At 41.8% G+C, this 23,076-nt stretch overlaps 1 protein-coding gene across 1 annotated transcript; it reads right to left on the bottom strand.

The window, feature by feature from the left end:
• Nucleotides 1-742: 742 nt before the first annotated feature.
• Nucleotides 743-11,624, bottom strand: LOC116321938 (cytochrome b561). Its single transcript, XM_031741885.2, has 6 exons — nt 11,498-11,624; nt 9,730-9,937; nt 4,443-4,541; nt 4,229-4,332; nt 3,987-4,144; nt 743-2,600 (listed from the first exon to the last, which is right to left on the bottom strand). The coding sequence occupies exons 2-6, from the start codon at nt 9,932-9,934 to the stop codon at nt 2,408-2,410; spliced, it is 759 nt and encodes a 252-aa protein (XP_031597745.2). The 5' UTR covers nt 9,935-9,937; nt 11,498-11,624; the 3' UTR covers nt 743-2,407.
• Nucleotides 11,625-23,076: the final 11,452 nt, after the last annotated feature.

The following is a 23,076-nucleotide window of genomic DNA, read 5'->3' as shown; positions in this document are numbered from 1 at the left end:
AGGACAGCATGACCTGCTGAATGCAAAATATTTGCAGTGTTATTAGCACAAGTATTCATTCATATGCTCACGTGGATAAATGCTTTTGTTTTAACTGTGGTGGAAGGATTGTGTTGCTCTTACATACAGTGCTCTTACAATAACTGATTGTTTTTGGCCACTTGGGGGCAGCAGAAGCAATCTAAACAGAATATTGATGTTAACATAAAGCACCAGTCAGTGGGCTTTCAGGCCTTTTTACGATAGCTTTGTAAGAATGAGCCAGAGTGCTCCTTCGGCCAAACCTAAACTTTTTGCTGTGGAAAACTTTAGGAGTGGCAAGTGCAGCTCTCGGGGTCAACTACAGACCTTTTATCTGTTTAACCTTTCATGAAATAAAGAGGGAACAGACCTGAACTGGCCATCAAACTGCTTTTCAGTTCAATGTTCAATTACATTAGAAGATGCGTTAGAAGATGTAAACCCTGAACAGTTAACGCAATACCCACTTAGTTTATTAGTGTTAAACCCACTGAATAAAAGCTGAATGTCTGCACTTCAATGACATCTTGCCTGTGTGATTTAAAATCCACTATGTTGGTGTACAAAGGCAAAACTACAAAACTCATGGAGCTAAATCCAAATTAACAGCTTGTTACGTACGACATAAAAATTGGTTTTAGAATGTTCATTTTAAAACAATCTACCATTCAAATATGTTTTCTTGCTGATTTCACATCCAATGTTAAAAATCAGGGGAAAATAATTTCAAACACTTTTTATTTCAGGTTGGCCTGATAAGATCGGGACTTCCTGTGAACAAGGACACTGTCACAACTTACAGAAAAATGAACAACCTCCACCAAGCTCTCTCTGAGGCACAAGGACTGAACTCTGAGCCGAAGACGAGCAAAACAAAACAAAAAGTACATTAAAAAAATAAATTTAGGTATTTGAATACACACAACAGGTTATTGAACCATTTAAACAGGAACAGTTACTGACAGATAGGATTCTCTCAGAAAACAGCACTTTATGGTACTGCAGGTCACGAAGCTAGAGCAACAGCAGAGGAAATTTTATCATACAACCAATTTACACCACCTTTAATGTCACATATTGACCCCAAAATAAACGTGGACCTGTGGCTCTTTAGTTACACAGAGAGGAACATGAGGGGAACTCGACCAATGTTCACCACGGAGAGACAAAAAAGCATGAAAAGCAGCTCGGAGAGTAGACAGCGGCTGCGGAGAACAGTTTTTGAACACGTGGTTCTCCAGCAGACCACAGCATCTATTCTACAGACTACCAGCGCACCACCATGCTACACCCTGCTCACAGAAAGGCTACATTTGCAGGATTTGTACAGTTGTTCAGAGGGTAGTGTAGTTTCTTTCTGAGTGTAAAAGCAGAAATTTGTTTCTTTTGTGTGAAATTTGTGTTTGTAGTTTCTTTTTTAGTCCAATTTAATTTCACTGATAAGGTGCCAGATTTACTAAAAAAGAGCATCAGCGCAATCACCAGATAACGCCCATGGCAGCCATCTGCTGTGACTGGTAAGGGGACAGAAAAGGTGGTGGTGGTTGTGGTAGCTTATTGATGAGGATAAAAAATGACAGGAGAAATACTTGATATTCAAACGGACAGATTCTGAATTCCAGCTTTCCAAATATTATGTGAACCACGCATCCGCACATCATGACTTTAGTTATTTCTCACAGGAAAACAAAAAACAGAAACAAGTAACAACAAAAACGTGTCGGGTTATCTTCCTGAGAAACACTTGTGAAAGGTACAACTTGCATCTTCTCATACCGCCGTCTGAGGGTTAAGACTTGGTTTTAGGGTTATGTTAGGTTTGAGATTTACTGTAGTTAATATGGTTAAAGTTGGGGGTGAGATGCTGAGAGTGCATTAATGTCAATAACTGTCCTCACAAAGCCGACACACAGAGCAGAGCAGGCAGCTGTGGAGGAAAGGATGGGAGAGGAGAACACTGCACTTACTCGGGTTGGCTAGCATGCTACTGATGCTACATCTTTAATATAGATAAGACACAACGATAAAACACAAGTGAAGGACACATTTAAGCAAAACGAGAATCACAACGTAACCATGAACACTGCACAACAGGAAACAATCAAATATAAACTGCGCCCTTCAACTACACAAACATGACGCTCCATGTGACAATGTGTAGTGAAACAGTACATCTTTAACTATGTGTGTATAAATGACAGAGCTGGTTGATATGATAACATGAGAAAGACAGTTATTACAGATTTCTGTTCTTAACTCATTGAACCTAAAGCTGAACTCATTTTCTGACAGGTATGCAGGTACTAACAGAGACTGGTAGCACAGGTAGTCTGTTGGCAGGACTGTAGATGTAGATCACGGAGAGGTGTCAGGCTTCAGAGTGAGATTAAGGCGTGGTTGGTGATCCCCCGTCAGTCAGTGTCTTGAAATGAACGGACAGAGCTTCTTCCTCTGGGTTTGGTGGGCGTCTGTACTCCTCCCTCGTCATCAGGTGTCCCAGCACCAACCCAAAGCACACCAACAGGATCCCCAAGACGTTGGCCAGCACTCCCTCTGGGGTGAACTTAGAGTAGGTCGACCTGGACCCAAGGAAGCAAGGAGACATCATAAGTGGGTAATGGCATAGTAAAATGGAAGGATAGTTGAGATAAATCAGGGCCAGATGATGGTTATTGAGGATTTGCAGACATATGACCGCTAACCATGTGATGTTAACTTGTCTGCCATTCTGGACATGTGACAATGTGGGATCAATGAATGTAGGTCACTCAGCAACCATCTCTCAACTAGCAGTTGTGAGGGAAAATTTAGTACTCCCCAACTTTACTGCGAGTGGTTGGTGGAGTTTGCTGCTTAAGGATCACACAGACCTACAGACTGGTCAGTGATCAACCTGGCAACCACGTGTCACTAGGGAAAAACATATTCTGGTTGGGAATGACCTTCTTCCAACTGCTTTGGTCACTATCATATAGTTTTTAGTTTGAATGGAAATGACAGACTTGGATTTTTGAAAGTTTTGCTACCACTTAGTTTGTTGTTAGCAAGTATTTGCAGACAATGATTTTAAAAAATGACTCACAACCTCAGCAGCCTGCTAGGAGGGTTTTGGTAAAGCGCCTTCTTTGCAACCAATTTCATGCAGCCAACAACTTCCAGGAACCACTACACATTTTCCTTAGCAACATGTGATTGTACCATATCCAACATGGCAGGCAACAAGAGCAGTGTGCGGATGTGCTGGATTAGAGCGGTGGATTTCTTTTTAATCAGAACCATCTGACCTCTGAGATCTAAGTTGTAATCAGCGATGACCCTAACCAAAAAGGCCTTTACACACTAGACTCGTAATATCTGATATGAAGCCGTTAAAACCGGCCATGTTATTTGGACAAATCTGCAGCTTTATATTTTCAGACCAAACCACTGCTTGAAAAGTGCACTGGTGCTGAAATACTCAAATAAATGTAGTTACTTAAGCAAGAAATGATTTCTCCTCCTGATCATTCCTCATTTGTTTCACAGTGTGATAAAATCACAGTTCTTCTGTTGTGTATATGCATTACACAACAAGTTTGTGTAATTTCATGGCTTTTTTTTTTTTTAACGTGTCATTTCTATATAATATAATTTGTCATTTTTCTCATTGAATCATTAAATTATCATTATTATTATTAAATTGTTCTACCAAGTCTCTGCAATGAGGGTCTGTTTGGCTTCCTCCAATACATAAAGGTTACCCGTGTCACTGACACATATCAAAAGCGGTTTTCATTTTTCCGCTGCCTTTGGTAACTAAGCTTGTGAGCATAAATATGGTCACTTCTGTCCACAAAAACACAACGACCTTCACCAAGCCACTCGTGTGACGTCATACTGTCTGTGGTTTACGTCTACAGAACATCACTAATGAAATGAAGAGGAGACGAGGGGGCAGATACTGCCTGACATTCAGACAGACATACATGATGTTGAAGAGGAGCGTCTCCGTGATGCCCAGCAGGCTGGTCCCTACGGACATTACCAGCAGAGCCAGGCCACAGAACACGTGGACAGGCAGGTATGAGGCTCGTAACCATGCCGACGCAACAGGAAACAGGAAGAACAGCAAACCCATCACCCACTGGGAAAAATGGAAGGATAAAAAGTTTAGTGTTGTAATCCGTTACAATTTCGTTTGCTGCATAAATTCAGTCTGTGTGTGTACCTGTAAGCAGAACAGGATTAGGGTAGTCATGCCGCACCAGCTGTGTAGAGAGTACATGTCAGGAATCTTGGCTGCCCTGTGGTAGTCAAACACAGCCACAAAACCTGCACGCACAAAAATGCCAACATGTCAGACGGACACACACATGGTTATTTTAAAAAAAACAAAAAAAACATCTGCAGCAGTCAGACGCCGGCTAATGCATCTCCCTTACCTACAATACTCATGATGAGAGCAAGCAGGTGAATAATTCCGTGAAGCAGCTTTACGTTCTTCTTCGGCTCGTTGTGAAACACTCTGTAGACCAGGATGGCTGGAGAGGCAGACAGACAGAGGTCATGGAGACAGATGGAAGACTATAGAATCAATTATGATGAGGGAAACTGTGCAATTAACACTGATTAAACATTGCACACATGTTAATTATTGTTTGTTCTTTTTTAGACTTCTGGTATATTCTGCTTTCAAGAATGAAACTGAAGACATCCAGTGCAGACTGAAACAGCAAAACATGATTCATACTCATATTTCATAACCATCAGTGTAGCCACTGTTTGGCTCAACGAGAGCTTTGTACTAGGGATGCACTGAAACTCGACGCTGACACATATAGGAAGGGTAGTGATTTTGGAATATTGAAATTCAATTCAATTCAGTTTTATTTATATAGCGCCAAATCACAACAGCAGTCACCTCAAGGCGCTTTATAAATCATCATTAAATACAGAGAAACATTTTTTATGAAACTATTTCTCATCTTCTTAACTTAACTCATCTACTTATTGTCCATCATTTTTAACGGTGCCTGGTAGAATGTGACACATTACTAATGGATGAAGATTACTGCAATCAGTCTTTAACACGGTGCACGCCTGTAAACTGTTTGCATTGACCACTGGGCAACAAAATTAGAAGACCATGTAAAGGTGAGGGAAAAGAATCATCAAATATTTTCCCAGTGACTATTTCATAGACAGATATAAAATCAATAATCATTAAATCAATTCAGTTTTATTTATATAGCGCCAAATCACAACAACAGTCGCCTCAAGGTGCTTTATATTATACAGTAGATCATACAATCAGTGTTGATTAAGAAAACTCTATTATAAACACAAGGACATGGCATGCTGATGAGGATTGGCCAGTTTTGCGACTATATCAATATTCGTCAATATGGCTCAATGTTGGGTAGACCATCAAGAAACCACTGAAAAGTCCTCATTAAAGCACTCTGTGATCCTGGATGGTCTTTGAGACAACTAGGGGAGGAAAGTGTTCTCACAGTCTGTTCAAGCGTGCTTTGGAGTCGATTGCCAAGACTGCTTTTTCCAAATGTATTTCAGGGCAACAGTAACCAATGTCCTGTTATATTACTTTAATAATCTATACTATGGAAGGAATCACAAGTAAAAGAAACAATTGTTATTTTGAGGTCTATATTTACTTTGCTGGAAACGTATTCGGTATTTTTTCAGAATTCAAGGCAACACTTAAACAGCATGGTTGTGTGTCACTTCCTGCAGGGACACACTATTACTGGAGCTAACATTTGATTTTCTATAAAACAAAGCAATCACAGATTCCTTCCTTCATTCCTTTTATCCAATACAAGGTCACAGAGGGGCTGGAGCTTATCTCAATGGTTATGGCTCCAGAGGCAGAGTACACCCTAAACAAACTGCCAGTCTGTTCCAGGGTACCACACACAGACAGACAATCTGTCAAGCTCACATCCACACACTCATTTAGAATGAACAATCACATGACCCCCTATAAGCAAGCACTTGGCAACAGTGGGAAGGTAAAACTCCTTTTTAACAGGAAGAAACCTCCAGCAGAACCAGAGTCAGGACGGTCCAGCTGGAAGTGAGGCGACACTGTGCTAAAAGGTCAGCATTAATACTGTGCAGCAACTGAGCCTCCAGCTCTACCACACACACTCGCTAATTGTTCTCAGCATAAATCCTTCATTCACCCACCTGAGCCAACAGCTTTGTTTAATTTCAACTTCACAGCATCACAGAAATTTAAGCCACCTCATGGGGGTGAAAGATACTGAAAAGAACCCAATATTAAAGGCGAAGAAGGGGGGCATGAGCTGAAGTGTAGCATCATTAGTGTGGACATGTGTTTGTTTCTGTGTGAGGAACACCCCCAGGAGGTTTCCATTTCACATTAAGATCCTTCCTCAATCTCATTCTAATGTCCAGTTAACCTTTGTTTTTATTGCTCTAATGCAATCTAGCACTGAACCAGTTGAGCTAATGTGGTTACTCTCATTAGAACGGTACCCAGGGCTGCGGACACAAAGCAAAATCTGCTGCAGCGTGAGCAGGTGGCAGCAATACGTCAAAAACAGTGACAGTGTGTCCAAAACTAATCAAGTTGAGCTGGATGACTGACTGCACCATCAAGGAGGAAAATCTGCATTAAAAAGAAACTGAACACAGGAATTGGAAAGAATGGCCTAACCAAGCTGCTATATAGTGTCATTTAGAAACAAGGAATGAATGAATACATTTAGATGTATTAATCGCTTGTGCGACACAGTAATTGCTTGTGGGCAGTCTCTCCACATCATGTTCACACACCAAGCGTCTGAAGTTTAAGTCAGATGTGACAAAATTCTTACAAAGAGATTTGGTGTGTCTTTTGCTCACCTCACAAAACATTTGTGTGTGACAGAGCAACTTCACCTCAGCTGTCATTTGCACTTCCTTTAATCTGGCTGTGTGGATGTGGATGTCGTGCTGACGTGTCATCCGACTGTCTTAATGTGTGGTGTGAAGTGTGTTCTGCATTTTTCACTGGTGTAACATTATATTGTGGTGAACTGAGTTCAGTCTTGAATGATGTTTATCGTGCTGTTGCAGATAATAAAGTGACTAAGACTAAAGTGACATGAAGCCTACATACAAAAACCTGCAGCGCTGTGCAGATATCTTACGCCACTCTTCATTTTCTTATATTTTCCTTTTTAAGCAGTCAGACTTTCATCTGTTTTTCTTAAGTGTTCTTCAGCAGAAGCTCTTCCAGCTTTCTGAAGGTGTTTTTCCTTGGACATTGGCTGCATTTTCACCCATTTTCAGTCCAGTTCTTGTACCTGACCATTTGAAGAGGAATGTTTTTTTGTTTTTTGAGCCACTTAACACTGACCTAAAAAAAAAATCGACAATACAGTGTGACAGATATAAAATAATATTCCCGCACCAACAAGATGATTTCCCGTGTTACTAGCAGTAACCCAAGTTTCTGGCAATCCGTCCAAGGATTTCTTTTTTGACACCCAATGGCCGTCAGGATGGTGTCGACTAGCCTGTAACCTGTAGCCTGTCAGTGTGTCCCATCATGGGCATGCCTCCCCAGACCATCACTGACCCACCACCAAACATGTCAGTCTGAACAATCCTAAAGGCAGCATCCCATTCTCCAGAACTTCTCCAGACCCTGTCACGTGTATCAATCAAGGTGAACGTGCTGTCAATGGTGGACCTGCCAGTTCTGGTATTCGATGGCATATACCAATAGGGCTCCATGTTCCCAGACAGTTCTGCCCTCATGAAGTCTGTCAAACATTCACATCAGTGGCCTGCTGGAGATCATATTGTAGCTCTGGTAGTGCACACCCTGTTCCTCCTTGCACAAAGGAGGAGATACTAGTCCCAGTGTTGCTTTAATTTTTTTGTAGAGCCTCATCCTTTTGTTTTCCTGTAGTTATAACTAGCTATACTTGTGCATAAAGGATGATAGAAGGCAGAGTAAATACATTAAAAAGCTGAGTCAAAAATATTATTTCACTTTCATCTAACAAACTAACTTCCTTCTTAATGTCAGGTATCAGATTAACTACTGGTAACGGGCATGAAGGTTACTTGAAACTAACCCGAACTCTAACACAAGAATATTTGATTTTGTTTATACAATTTTGACAATCAGGGTGCAAATAATATAATAATTCCAACTGACACATTTTAAAAATGGTGGAGTGCAGTTAGCAGTGGTTAGCTCAATATATCCAGCATGAGGAGGCTGAGCTGTCTAAACAGGCTACAGCATGAATAAACAAGAAGACCCAGTTCTGAGAAATGCCATAATTGGACAAGAGAATTTAAAGACCAATAGAGTGGAGCCCCTCTGCTATGAGTGAAAAATATACTGTTGTTTGCTGACTGGTGCTTTTTTTGTGCCACTTTGTCCAATTCCCTATTGAGTCATCCTGTCAAACCTTTACTGGATGCGTGACAAAAACACACACGCAAGCTGTTACATTCATTCAGTGATGCAAACCATTCCCCCTTTCCTCTGTTTGTCTCAGTCTTGCTGGGTCAGGTTAGGGAGGATTGATGGGTGTCTGGCCAGTGTTAGCTTAATGTAACAAGTCAGCAAAACAGTGGCTTGAGGCTACGATGCACTAGTGCACACTCGTAAGCACAGACACACACCAACAGGCCTACTAAATTAGAGCAGCCATTTTCTGTTGAGCATTTTGCAGGAGAAAAAAAGAGAGAGGAACAATCACTGACTGCAAGTTTTTCAAACTATTCTAACATTTTCAGCTGAGCTAACTGGTCAGCTGGACATCACTTTGATATTTCAGCAAGAATTCTCCGCTCTGCTTCTATAAGGCATTTATGGTGGCCAGTTGACTAGATCAATGGAAACAAGTCTACGATTAGGAGCAGGGCTGGCTTGTGTTTTTAGCCACATGCCCAATAAACAAATATCAGTATCAGCTATGAGATGTAACATTTTAAATTAAGTCGCCTATTTCTACCCCAGGTGGTGCACGTTAAGAGTTTAACTTGAATAACACTGAAACATTTACCAAAATGCTCAACTTTTTTTTTATGTGAATATGATGGCTTTCTTAGATTTCATGTTGATTCTGGGTTGTGTGTGTGTGTATTAGCACTTGTTTGCATTAATAACCTCCTGTCTCTATCTTTATTCTTCATACAATATGTTCTGTTCAATAAATCTTTTTATAGATGATACAGATGATATTTCATGAGTTCACTGGGATTACTGCTTAACACTAACATTAGGGATCTAAAATGTTTGACAGTAGCATGCTCAGTATATCCGCTTGGAAAAAAACAAATACATAATAAACAAACAATTTATATCAATTGAATTTTATTCGTGTAGAGTAAAATCGCAAAAGCAGTCACCTCAGGTACTTTATCTTGTAAGGTAGAAACCCTACAACAATACAGAGAAATCCCCAACAATCAGCCGACCCCTTTTGAACAAGCACTTGGCCACAGTGGGAAAGAAAAACTCCCTTTTAACAGGAAGAAACTTCCAGCAGAGCCAGGCTTAGGGAGGGGCAGCAATCTACTCTGACCTGATGGGGAGTGATGGGTGAGGAAAGTAAAGCCTTTTTTTAACAATAAGAAAAAGTACAATACATTCACAAAGATACATCACTCAGTTTGAGCCACATCCTGATTAGGCTGTGGTTTTGCCTGTACAGTCATTGATCAGTGTGGACTCACCATCTCCATGCAGAAAGACCAGGCCCAGCACCATACACAGAGGGTGGACGTTAAACTCCTGCTTTGAGCCATTCCAGGCAAAACCTCCACGGAAATGACCCATCCACACACCGGTTAGCACCACGGATGCCAAACCCAGCACCTGGGACACTCCCACCAGCCCCGCAAACGCGGCGCGACTACGACGGGGGGCAGAGTCCTCCATGATCTGAGAGCCAGGAACAGAGCAGTTAGAACCGATGCCTTGGGCTATACCATTTGCTGAATAAAATCATAGTGAATTCAATTAGAAAGATGGGTTAGACGAAGATAAACACAGAGCATCACATAACAAAGTACCTCACAAACATTATTTTTCATCATGTCACATTATAAAGAGCTTGACTTATTTGAGCTTTTGAGAGGAAAGAAAGCTAAAATAACTTATATTTGTTTCAGGAAATTTTGCAGTATGAAAAGGAAAATCTGTACCCATGAAACATAACATCAGTCAACATCGCCCCTGCATTTGTATTCCATCTTTGGGGTCTGTCTTTCCCAGCCAGTGTCAAAGACTGGGCAGTGAAAAGACTCACCAAGGGGACGTCTAACATGCAAAAAGGATTCAGCTGAACAGTCTTCCATCTATGAAAAGATATATAAATATCTAAAAACAGATATACTGAATGCCCTCTGTGATTGTTTCAGGATTCAGGCCTGCTAGAACATAAAATCAGGCTCTAAACCCTTCATACACTGGTAACAAAAAGCACTACACATACATTAGGCCATCATGACATGTCTGTTATCGTGTGCTAATATGATGCAACGGCGCTCATCTTACTCCTTACAATAAGAAATGAGAAGAGTTAGTTTGTTTCAGTTTCTTGGGTTAGTTTTTCATAAGATGCCATATTAGTGTATGAAATAAGGATAGGGCATGTCAGTGTTATACAATTATATTAACATTCAAGTACCACATGCACACTGATCAGGCATAACATTAGGTCTGCTCATGCCTATAATTGTGAGTTGCTCATAACCTCTCACTGAAATTCTGCTAAACATCAGCTGGACAAGCCTAAATCATGATGCCACTGCCACCGTGCTTCTTCTCTGGGGTGTCTAAGAAATGCATTAAAAAATATAAAATAGCATAAAATGGAATAACCTATTTGCCATGGCACCTTCATGTACTTACACGTCTTTGGCTCTGAACTGCGCTAAACTACTGACTGATAAAAGGAGCAAAAAGTCAGTGTCATTACACAATAGAATCTTAAACTCCCTGATGTCACTGTTACAGAACATAATCACCATGGCGCGAACACAGCCAGCACCACACTGGTTTGAAGCGGAAGATTTAAAAATAAAAAACACCCAGGAGCCCGTGTCTGCTGTGTTTAATCATGTTTTATATCACCCAAAAGTCACAAGGTATCAATGCCGCTCCGAATGCATAACAGGAAGTGTGTCACAGCTGTTACATGAGGACTGGAGCACAGAACAGCCGAATCCAACGGATTTCCACGACTGCAGCTCAAACTCCATTATCAGCTCCTCTTTGTTAGAATTCACCTTCCACGCACACGGCGCGCGCGCGCGCACACACACGGGAAGAATGACAGCAAATCAAACAGTCGTGTTTACGCTCCCACGGTGCGCTGTCACCTGTTACCTGTGGGATCAACGGGACGCTCCAGCCTGTTTTAGCTGTGTCTGAGTTATGTTCACAGTGACTGTGGAAAGGCACAGAGCATAAGGTGGACAGGAAGAGTGGAGTACTTACTGCGCTGCAGGGTCTGCTCGGCTGTAGCGAGGAAGTCCTGCAGAGTGGACTTTACAGATCCGCCTTCCTCCTCCTCCCTGCCTGCCACCGGGCTGAAGTGCGCCTGTGTGTGGGTGTGTGTGTTTGTTTTGGGTGGCCTTATTAGAGAAAAAAAAAAGCCCACGTGACTTTAGGACGGCGATAAGAAGTGGAAAGCAATAAATGTTTATAGATGTATGAAATCCTATTAATAATAATATTATTATGAGGATGATGATATGGGGATCAAACTCTGATGTACACACTCAGCTCACACAGAGGATTCCAAGAAAAATGAATCATGAAAATTAGATTTTAAGTGATAAAACGTAACGACGACGTCAAAGGAGGGGTGGGAGGGGGTGGTCTGCGTGGACTTATGACTAACAGCTTCGATGTAAAGGTTTGTTGCCTTGACAACGCTGGAGTGGGAAAGATGGAGGTGGGTACGTGAGCGAGAAGAGGAGGAGGAGGAAGATGGGAGCGCTCGTCTTTGAATGAGAGAAGCTCGTTAGTGAAGACGCAGACAGTCATAGCCAGCAGTGCTTTTACAGGCACTACACCACACGAGTGGGTTACTGCTGGAACCCACTCGTGTGGATTCTCAGTTTGCGTTACCTTCCAGAAAGCAAGTTTCACTCAGAATAATGAAGACAATGGACGTAGGGGCGGGGCTGGGGGGTTGTTGATGTGGCACAGTAATCGGCAGAAATTACAGGAGTGAAAAAATCACCAGTGTATCGCTGTAAATGTATAACTATGTGCTGTTAAATAACACTATCGATGTTGGTTTAATAGATGGAAGCAGCACATGAGTGAGTTTTGAACCATTGCTTACAATTCTCTAACTCTCTAACTTGTTTACTTTGAAAAATGTGAGCGAGACACACTATCGTTTCCTTCAGCCACTCAGTAAAATCAAATATATTTACTGTTGCAACCACACTACATTTTATTATTAGCTCTAGCTCTATTAAAGTCACCATTAAACCTCCTCTTTTATGTTTACAGAATTCTGGTGGGTCTGTGCACATTAAAATCGTTATCATTCATTGAATTATCAGATGCTTTTGTTTGTTTAAAAAAAAATTCTGATAGAATTTCCCAGTTTCTTAAAAAAAATCATGGATACAGATCTAAGTTCTGAGCATCATTTCCTGGATTCTCTCGAACCTTTAAGCATCAATATGTGCATGATAGTAGGAATATATTTATTCCATTCAAGGAAAGCACAGACTCACAAGAAAAGCAAATCATGCAGGTAACAACATCAGCTACAATATAACAGTGAGGCTCTTTGGCAATCTGTGTCGCTGTCAAATAATGCTCCCAGTTTTTCCTGTTAGCTGTTGTTGGACGGCTGTGGCTCAGGAGCAAATGCTGCTGTTTAAAGGTGATCATGAGTCATTGCTCTTGTCTTGTAAAGTTTATCGGGAGCGAATATACATTCTTGACAAACATCAGGGAAAGAGCCAAGCGTCACTCTGAAGTTTTATCCGTGTTGTCAATAACCCAGCTGCCCACTTCACTCATGGTGCGAAAGCTTTGCTCTTCCAACAGGAAGGAAACAACATGAGCAACTAATCTTTGAACTTAATGGAAATTATAGAGATTATAAAGCTGCAAATGACTGTAAATCCTGACATCAGTTCAGAATACTATAACTTTAATGGAGAAGAGACACACACAGCTCACTCAATAAAAAATCAGTTTAGTCAACACGTCACAGAAACTCAAAAGATTTTTAATTTGGTTAGTTGGGAAAAGTGTCAACCTGTGGAGGTGCTGAAGTACATTTGTACTCATGAAAAAAAAAGCATAGCTTTGATTTTTAGTAGTCATCTTTATCTCATCAGTGTTACCGAGGCTGACTGAAGACAAGAAGGTCAGGCCAATATATCCTTAGGATTAGTCACCACCAGCACTCCTGAACTCCATAAATAGTAGCTGGCTGACTTTGTACTCAGACTAAAAAAAACATTATATGTTCTAATGATTTCCTGCAAAAATCACAGCATGATTTTACTGTATTTTTTTTAAAGTACAGTAATATTCTGTAAATAGCAATGCATTCTGGGAGCTTGTGGCTGTTTGGCCTTTAAATCACAATTACAGGCTCCACTGTAAATTTCACATTTTCAGATGCACTCATTTCTAGTGGAACTGGATAAGTGGAAAAAGGGGGGGGGGGAACAAAAGCTTTCAATTGAAGTGCACTTAAAAATACAGTGGTTACTCCTAAAATGTAGTAAAAGTACTGCGTTATTGCAATCACAGTAACATCCCTGCACTCTGCCTTCTTCTCCTCTTGAGGGTGCTGCTGTCTCAGATAATTCACCTTGTGATCGGGTGTTTAATGAACAGCAGCCAAATCCTTGATGATGTTGATCTTGGGGGTCTGGGGAGTTGTTAGGGGACAACAATAGATGACAGAAAATTCCAGGGAAGTATCCATCCTCCACGACGAGATGCAGGTCTAATGTCTGCGTATACTCAATATTATCCAAATGTCCAGCTGCACTGTAACACAGGATGTGTGTGTCTAAAGCCTTACGCTGTCACCTTTTTTTAGAAGAAGGAAAGAGATATCTTCATTAATGTCAGAAATGGGTGGCTACAGCCGTGTGTGTGTGTGTGTGTGTGTGTGTGTGTGTGTGTGTGTGTGTGTGTGTGTGTGTGTGTGTGTGTGTGTGTGTGTGTGTGTGTGCTCTCTTTTTCAGTCTGACATTTCTGATTTCTCCTGTGACTCACAGGAGGCTGACTCACCACTGCTCCTTTTGCGTAAGTGTGTGTGTGTGTGTGCATGCCACATATTGACATGCTGTTTATTAATCTGTCCTCAACAGCCCCCATCCCCTTCCTTTCTTTTCATCTTTTAATGTCTTCTAACTTTTAATGACACCCATGTGCCCAGTTCTCCCCGTCTTCTTTCACTCTAATAATAAAGTCTCTTTGGCCCTCCTTCAGTATGAATAGATTTTTTCTTTTTTTCCTACGGCTGTGGGTTTGAACCTGTCACATTTCTATTACTCTAAGATTGTACTTCCACCCACTGGTGCTGTATGATGTCACAATTAAAGAAACACTTGCACATAAAGCTCACTTTCTCATTTTATTAAACTATGTTAAATACTTTTAGTTGCTTTCTTGTCTAAATGAGAATATTAATGCCACTGGAGCATTCTACTCATTTAAAGCGTTGGATATTTACTCATGGACTCTACTGGATTATGTTTAATGATTCAGAGTTTCAAATTAATCCTTATTCAAGCTCTCAGCTGTATTTAGTAATTCTGGTTCTTGACAAAGACTTACATTGTATCTCTTCTTCTCTGCTGCAGATTTCTCCCGCGTTTCAGATCTCTGCTGTGTATTTTTGGTTATTATGCCTGCCCCTGAACTTTGCAACACTCACCTGGATATCTCTGTCAAACTTGTTCTCTGTTTGTTGTAAATAAACCCTTTACCTTTTACCTGTTGTCCTCTACTGCATTTTGGTCTAGTGAAACTTAGCAGGCCCTGGTGCACTCCCTCAATTTATCCACTGTCTGAACAAGCTATTTCGTTTACTTTTGCCTTTGGCTAGCTTTCTTCTGATTGGTTACCCCCAGTAAACAGAAAGTTTGAACAGTATGTGGGTGGGGCTTCTGTTCTCATAAATGACTGTATTAGGGTCCAAAGTAAACAAACAAACAAACAAGACATCTCTTGGGTCTGGGTGCCGTTTCCCCCTCTGGGGGCGAGGGTACCTGGACCCAGGGCATAGAGTATGTTTGGGGAGTATGATTGTGTGTACATGTCTATGTATGTCTATCCCTACGTTGGGTGAGTGCTGAGTGTTTGTATATGTGTGCATGAGGGTGGGAAAGCATGTTTATGTCTGTGTGTGCCTGTTTGTCTGTGTCTATATGTCAGGTCGGGTCTTAGACTCCACCTCCCTGGGTACTCCCAGGCCCTCCAAGTGTGGAGGCCTATCTCCCCTCACCACACTCCCTGCTGGTAACTGATGCCCTCAGGGGTTGGTGCATTGGTGGTTCTTGGTGTCCGGGCTGGGCGCTCAGGTATGCACCAGCTCACTCCCGGTGGCTACTTGGCGGGGCCCGGTGCCTGTCGCTCGGTCAGGCCTCTTCCGGGGCAAAGGGGCCTCGGCCTCCGGCCTCGGGCCTGCAACTCGGTTCACTCTGGCACAGCTGGCTACCGGCAGAGCCGGGCGGGCACGCCGGTGCAGCCCCTCTGGCTTCTGCTCCGTGGCTACTGGGTGACCCCTCGTCTGGGGATCTCCTCAGCCCTTCCCAGGAAGGTGGCACGGATGCCCCTCCGGTGGTACTCCTTGGGCTCTCGCACTCTGGGTCCTCTGGATGTCTGGAGCCTGGATCTCCTCCATGCCTGCTTCATGCCCTGGGGGACGGGGCTATGGGCCTCCACACCCTCTAGCAGACCGTTACATGGGGAAACCTTTTTGTATACAAGCGCGTTGATCCACACAGGTGTGCACACGGGTGTTCACTGTTCGTAGACATAAACTACACCTTTCTTAGCTGCTACTTCAAAGCACATTGTGCGCTGTCTGTCCTGCGTGCTGCACAACAACTTTCAATATTTAGTATTTACTGCTGTTCACACTCAGCTAGATTAACGTGATGGTGTTGTGTTTAGTATGTTGCTTTGTTTTTGTTTGGGTTTTTTTGCTTGTCTTCTTTCTCTTTTTCTCTCAACAGGTGATCCAGGAGATTTTTTTTTTTTTCTCTTTGTCTTTGTAAGTGCCCTTTCTCACTGTCCCTTTTCCTTCTGTTTTTCTTTTCCTTCCTCTCTTTCTTTCTCCCTTTCCTATCCCCCGTCATGTCTGTCCCATCTGTAACAACTGAAAATAAAATAAATAATAACAACAAAGTTTGATCAAATGGACCAATACGGCAATGCCATGATGATCCATTTGGCAAAATAAATCCATTTGGTATCCTTGTTGGTCTTCAGACAACAATTCTGACGGCTTAAGAACCAAATGGGACAGACAAAAAAAACCCCCCAAAAAAACAAAAAACAAACAAACAAACAAACAAACAGACAGACAAATGTTTAACCCAATACTACTTTTACCCTTTCAGTAACAATATTGAATGAGTAAATGTAAATACGCAATGCTTTTTACTCTATCTGAGCACTAAAAGCGATTTATACAAAATGCCTCATTCACCCATTCATACAAGCATTTTTTTCTATGCCAAAGTGCTTTCTGAAGTGTGGACTGAAGCAGCCAGGTATTGATCTAAGGATCTAAGGCCCTGCCTTAGAGATGGGATGAGGAGCTTGGCAATGTGGGAGGGGCTCAGAATACATCCAGTTAAGGTCATTCAGGCAACTAGTATGCCTCCTTCACACCTCCTAGGTGAGGTTTTTCAGGCATGCCCAACTGAGAGAAGGCTGAAGGCTCAACCTAGGACCCGCTGAAGATGTTACGCCGATTGACTGGCTCAGTCCTCCACCTCAGTGTCCTCCATTAAGAGCTGGAGGAGCTGGTCGGGTGAGAGGGATCTCCACTTAGACTGCTGCCCCTGTGACCCCAACCCTGATAAATAATTCTTGTACTCTATATTGCCAAAAGTATTTGCTCATCTGCCTTCACATGCATATGAATTTGAGTGACATCCCATTCTTAATCCATTGTATTGAATATGATGTTGGCCCACCATTTGCAGCTATAACAGCTTCAACTCTTCTGGGAAGGCTTTCCACAAGGTTTAGAAGAATGTTCATGGGCGTTTTCTTCTTCCAGAAATTGAGGTTACACACTGATGGTGGATGAGAAGGCCTGGCTCAGTTTCTGCTCTAAATCATCTCAAAGGTGTTCTATTGGGTAGCGGACACTGTGCTGGCCAGTCAAGTTCTTCTACACCAAACTTGCTCATTAAAGGTTCCAACAAAGTTGGGACATGAAATTGTCCAAAATGTTCTGGGGTGCTCACGTATAAAGAGTTCCTTTAACTGGAATTAAGGGGCCAAGCCCAACTCCCGAGAAACAACCCCACACCATAATCTCCTCTCCACCAAACTTTACACTTGGCACAGTGCAGTCAGGTAAGTACTGTTCTCCTGGCAACCACTGAATCTAGGCTTGTCCATTGGATTGCCAGACAAAGAACTGTGATTTGTCACTCCAGAGAACAAATCTCCAATGCTCTAGAGTCCAGTGGTGGCAAGCTCTTGGATGAGGCTGCTTGGTCATGGAAACCCATTCCATTAAGCTCTCTACGCACTGTTAATTTACTACATAACAGTGTGTAGGTGTGATACACATTTTACTTTCACTGATGCAGCTCATTCATTTTAGCTTTATTTAAATTCATTTCATGACTCGTCAGAGGGAGAACAAAGAAGGAGGGGATAAGAAAATATGTGGAGAGTAATGGGAAGCAATGACATGACCTTTGACATCCATGCATACCAACCAATCAATAGCCTTCTCTTCCACAAACCCCCCCAATCAGAACAGTTCCTTAAAAATACCCACGAGGCACCTGTGGAGTAGCCTGAGCGAGGACAGCATCTCCATGGCAACAACATCATTACCAGAATAGCTCTTTACTTCTCTATTTCTGTCTCTCCATTTTCTCCGACCTTTCATTGCAACCCATCCTTTCTCCTCTTTTTGTCTTAATGCACATTGTTTCTCCACTCCTCCTCATGCCCTCCTTTTCAACCCTCTCCTCCATTTCCCACCTTCTTTCCTTTTTTGTCCTTTCTACCCCATCTCTCTCCAAACCTTCTTTCCTCCCTCATTTTTTTTCCCAGTCTCCATTTTTTTATTCCATCCACCTCCTCCGCATGTATCTATTTAGCATTTTCACATTGTGCAAAGAGAGAATATATTTATAGCCTCAGCTATGATTCCTCCTCTCCTCTCTTTTTGTTTACTGTGAATGAAAGTGAGATTCTGCTGTGTTTCTTCTGAGCTCTCCGGTTAAATCTGACAGTTGTTTTCACCTGTTTACATCAGACTAATTGCTTTTTTTAAAATCAGATTTTGACAAATTTGAACTGGTGCTCCTGCATTACTGATATGCGGGACTTTGACTCTGATTGGCCTAATATTAGAAATTTGGTGTCCATTATGATGCATTACTACATCCTATCCATGCCACCATATGTTTAGTGGGCTACAGTGAGATTCAGAAATGCCTAAAAAATGGCAACATTTTCATTTACCTCCGCACACTTGACATGACTGACATGATTGAAGTGTTGTCCTCAATGATGGTAGTTATAATAATAATGAGAAAAAGAACTATTGTGTCTTACTGTAACAACGTATCCTTTTCAGTGAATGATTGTCTGAACTCAGCAGAACATGGACATCACAAAATGCTACGCTTGCTCCCTAAAATAATTTGGTAGGCCTTCACTACAGTTGCCTTCAGTTATTGCTAACTTATGGGTTTTCTGCCATCAGATTAGTCTACAGTAAGTACTATAATGCTCAGATGAGTTCAGGTTCCGTAATTTCCCATTTGAGAACATTCCATTACAGTGTTTTGAGTCACTTTTGCAGTTCATTTGAAGTACTGTCAAATTTTCTGCATTTTACTAAATCTCAGCACAGAGTATAGCTTTATTTGCTTCAGAATCTACCCTGTTACTTATCAGCAGTCACACCATCACTAAACAGCAGTGACCCATTTCTATTGGCAGCCAAATGTGTCAATGCCACAACACTACCTATGGACAGGCCTAAAGTCTACGCTCTTCTAGACAGAGATCTCAGATGTCCTTCCTGGGATCTGCTGGAGCCACTCACCCAGTTTTGGGGGTCAATGCCCTGAGTGCTCAGATTACCATGGGGACCACTGCTGTCTTCACCCTCCACATTTTCTCTAGCTCCTCTCTCAGTCCCTGCTATTTCTCGTGCTTCTTGTGGTTCTTTTCACATATTTTGCTATCACTTAGTACAGTTACATCTATCACTAAGGCTTGCTTCCTCTGCTTGTCCGCCACTATGATGTCAGGTTGGTTAGCTGTCACCATTTGTTCTTCTGTATCTGGAAGACCCAAAGGATCTTAGCTTGGTCATTCTCAACCAATATAGGGGCCGTATCCCACTTTGACCTGGTGACTTCCAGGCCATCCTTGGCACAGATGTTCCTGTATACTATGCTAGCCACTTGGTTATGGTATCCCATGTATACCCTGCCTGCTAGCATCTTGCACCCTTCTGTAATGTGCCGGATTTGCACACGCTACACCTGGAATCTGGCTTGGTGTAGGTCCCATCCTCTATCGATCTTGTCCTTAGAGCTTGTTACTGTATTGCCATGATTCGTGCCTTTGTGGTATGTTTCAGTACAGTTTTTTCAGCCATTGGTGTTGGTAGCCATTTTTCAATATCAGCCACTGCTTCTACCTGCAAATAGTAGGCTCTGCAAGAGCTTGTTCTTCCATGATAGTTCCTCTTTTTGCTCCTTTTCTTTCTCTTATTTCTGCATCCTGAGGTATTCACTAAGGACATTATTGGATGGATCTTTGTTGTTTCATCCTGGATCATAGTTCTGACACTCACTGGAACTTGGGCTCCTTCCTTCCATTTAAAGTACAGTATCAGGGTGGTGAACTTGGGCTGAAACTCTCCATGCATTGCAAGGAGCTTTCCAGTCTTGATGTCAGTGGTTTCTATCTTCTTCTTTGGCCAGCTTATAACCTCAGCAAGGTATCTAAAGACTGGCATGGCATAGGTGTTGATTGCACGGATCTTATGCTTCCCATTCAGCTGACTCCTCAGGACTTGCTTTATTCTCTGCAGGTATTTAGTGGTTGCTGCTTTGCTTTCCTAGTGGCCTTTTCATGGTTCCTATTTGCCTGTGGGATTCCAAGGTACTTGTAGTTATACTTTCGCCAATAGGTGTGAATCATGTCAGGGCCTGGTGGTATCCAACTCTTCATACTTGAGACTCAAGACAGTTCTTGGATGTAAGCCACTAGTTACTGGATCCTGTTCAGGGAGGTTGCTGTGGTCTGTTCTTAGATCCACTAGCAACTGAGTATTGATGTGTTGCGTCCTCTCTCCCATATATCCTTACAGCATTGCTCAGTCTCCAGGCTTAGTGGCGTTGTTCTTATATTGTTTCCCTGCCACTGAGAGTATACTTTGGATGGTTCAGTGGAGGACATCTGTTTTTTTTTATCCAGCTACTATTTCTCTGGTATACTTTTTCGGGTGGTTAGCCAAGACTGTGAGTCTTTGCTTGGCAGTTTCTAAGGTCTCAGGTATGGCCAGCTTGTTGTATTTCTTAAGCATGCCTTTCTTCAGTTCTGATAGTTGGCTAACTTCCCTCTGTACTAACCTTGCGTTTGACCTCTAGTCTCCCTTTTCAAGGAGAGTACTGTTCCTTGTCCTTGTTCATGTTGTAGTCAAACATCTCAGGAGTCACTGTTGACATGGTGTCGATCATCTGGTTGGTTTCAGTGATGATCGCAGTAGAGATTGCAATGCTGCATTCATATCTTCTAGTAGACTTTCAGAGGATACTTTCTGTAGTCTTTGTAGTCAACCACAAGGGCCAGGTTTCCAGCTTAGCCACAATTTTCTTTTTCAGTTCAGCTGCTCTTGAATTCGATACCTTCAACACACCCAGTTGTTCTTGGAGCTTGGTACCCAATGTAGAGGGTGGGGATGATATATATGTATATATATATATATATATATATAAGGCGATATATCATCATCCTGGTTCCTCCTTGCATTTGTATTGAACCTCATCAATCTTTAGTTATGATAGCTATTACTTCTTCCGATTGGAACACTGAGCTACACTTAGTGTTTCAATGTTAGTCTAGATGTTGGGTGTCAAAGAGTTCAAAGATCCCACATCCTCTTCAAGTAACCACTTTTGTTGGGATTACATGTGTAGTAGGATTCCAAAAGTTGACTAGTCCCATCCCTTGTCCACTTATGCTTTAATTGTTCCAGTAGCCCACTTCTCATTAGTGTATCCTGGTTCTTTATCACCTGGCCCAAACCTGGGACACATCTGAGCCATTATGGCTTCAGCTATATGTCTCTCGCTCAGATTTCGATGTAGGCTTTGATAGCATGGGCGTAGCCTGAGGACCCTTATTGGATGTATGCTCTGGATGTATGTCCTAGTGTATATACATATATAAACACTTTTTCTTAATTTGAGCACTCAAAGCATTTTCTTACTACAAGTCTTATTTTCCCATTCACACAAGCACTTTGCCTAACATTTATACTCACACGCACACTGACGCACACAATAGGACAAGACAAAGATTATGCCATTCATAATAATTTTTACCAAAACACTTTTTTTTTGTTAACAGCTCTGTTGGAAATGCACTTTGTTTCTTAATTTTGCTGTGTTTATAAAGTCTGTAATTCACCAGTCACTTAAAAACAAATTAAATGACGAGCTGAGAAATTAATGGTGGCACATCATGGATGTCATCTGCAGCAACTGTTTGATGCTATCATATCAATATTGACCCAGACCTCACAGGAATGTTTCCAGAACCTTGTTTAATGTATGCCACAAAGACTTAAGGTAGTTCTGAAGGCAAAAAGAGTCTAACCTGGTATTAGCATGGTGTAACTAACAGTGGGCAGTCAGTGTAAAACAGCTATAAACTGTGAATCTATAATTTACAACATATTGATGTTGTAAATTATATATGCTGTTGCAAACACAGTGCATTGAGTATCATTATATGTATAATTAGTGTTGTATGATGTGGTAAAAAACAAATAAACAAACAAAAAAAACAAGAAGCTGAAAAAAAAAACAGATCAAAGAGCACTGGATGGCAAAGTGGTGCAGTGGCCTTACCTCACAGTAAGGAGGTCCTGTTTTGAATTCAGCCGAAACCTTTCTGTGTGGTGTTTCCATGTTCTCCCTGTGACTGTAAGCCTTGGGGTTGTCTGCCTCTCAGTTAGCCCTGCAACAGATTGGACACATCTTATGACAGGGACACTTGGCAATGTATTCCAAGTTTCTACTTGGATCCTGGTCTCCTGGATGTGACAATACTATCAAATCACTAAGAGTTCTGTATTAACCTTTTATAGAACGTTTTCAAACATGTCTGGATTTTAAAGCGATGTCTGTGGAATCAAATGGTTAACTTAGTGTAATCGCCATACTGGAGCTCTAAAAAAATAACAAAAAAAGGTCCTGCAGTGTGAGTAGAGAGTTTGCTCATGAATAAAGCAAAAAAAAACAAAAAAACAAAACCTGATAGATGATAAGAATCTTAGCACTCTTCACAAGTTCATAAACCTGGCAGCCAGCTCATTTATTGCTCATGAATTGCGCAACTAAAGGGAATACTCTTAGAAAGTCTTTCCTGTGTTATCTGTTGCTCGAAAGTAAGACGCTGTCCAGTTTCCTGTACTAACGAAGAATATGTGACAAAGTAAGGTGAAGCAGGCAAACAAGCCAAACTTTACGTCTGTCTGTCTACCTCTGCCTTGTCTGTCTGCCTCCATTGGTTTCTATTGAGTCTATTTTTAGCCCCAGCAGACTGGTCACGTGGCAAGAGGAGGACGTCAATAA

This window comes from Oreochromis aureus, linkage group 4 (genome assembly GCF_013358895.1).
Source record: "Oreochromis aureus strain Israel breed Guangdong linkage group 4, ZZ_aureus, whole genome shotgun sequence".
NCBI classification, from domain to species: domain Eukaryota; kingdom Metazoa; phylum Chordata; class Actinopteri; order Cichliformes; family Cichlidae; genus Oreochromis; species Oreochromis aureus.
Note: the sequence above shows the minus strand (reverse complement) of the source record. Positions and strands in the feature narration are given on the sequence as shown.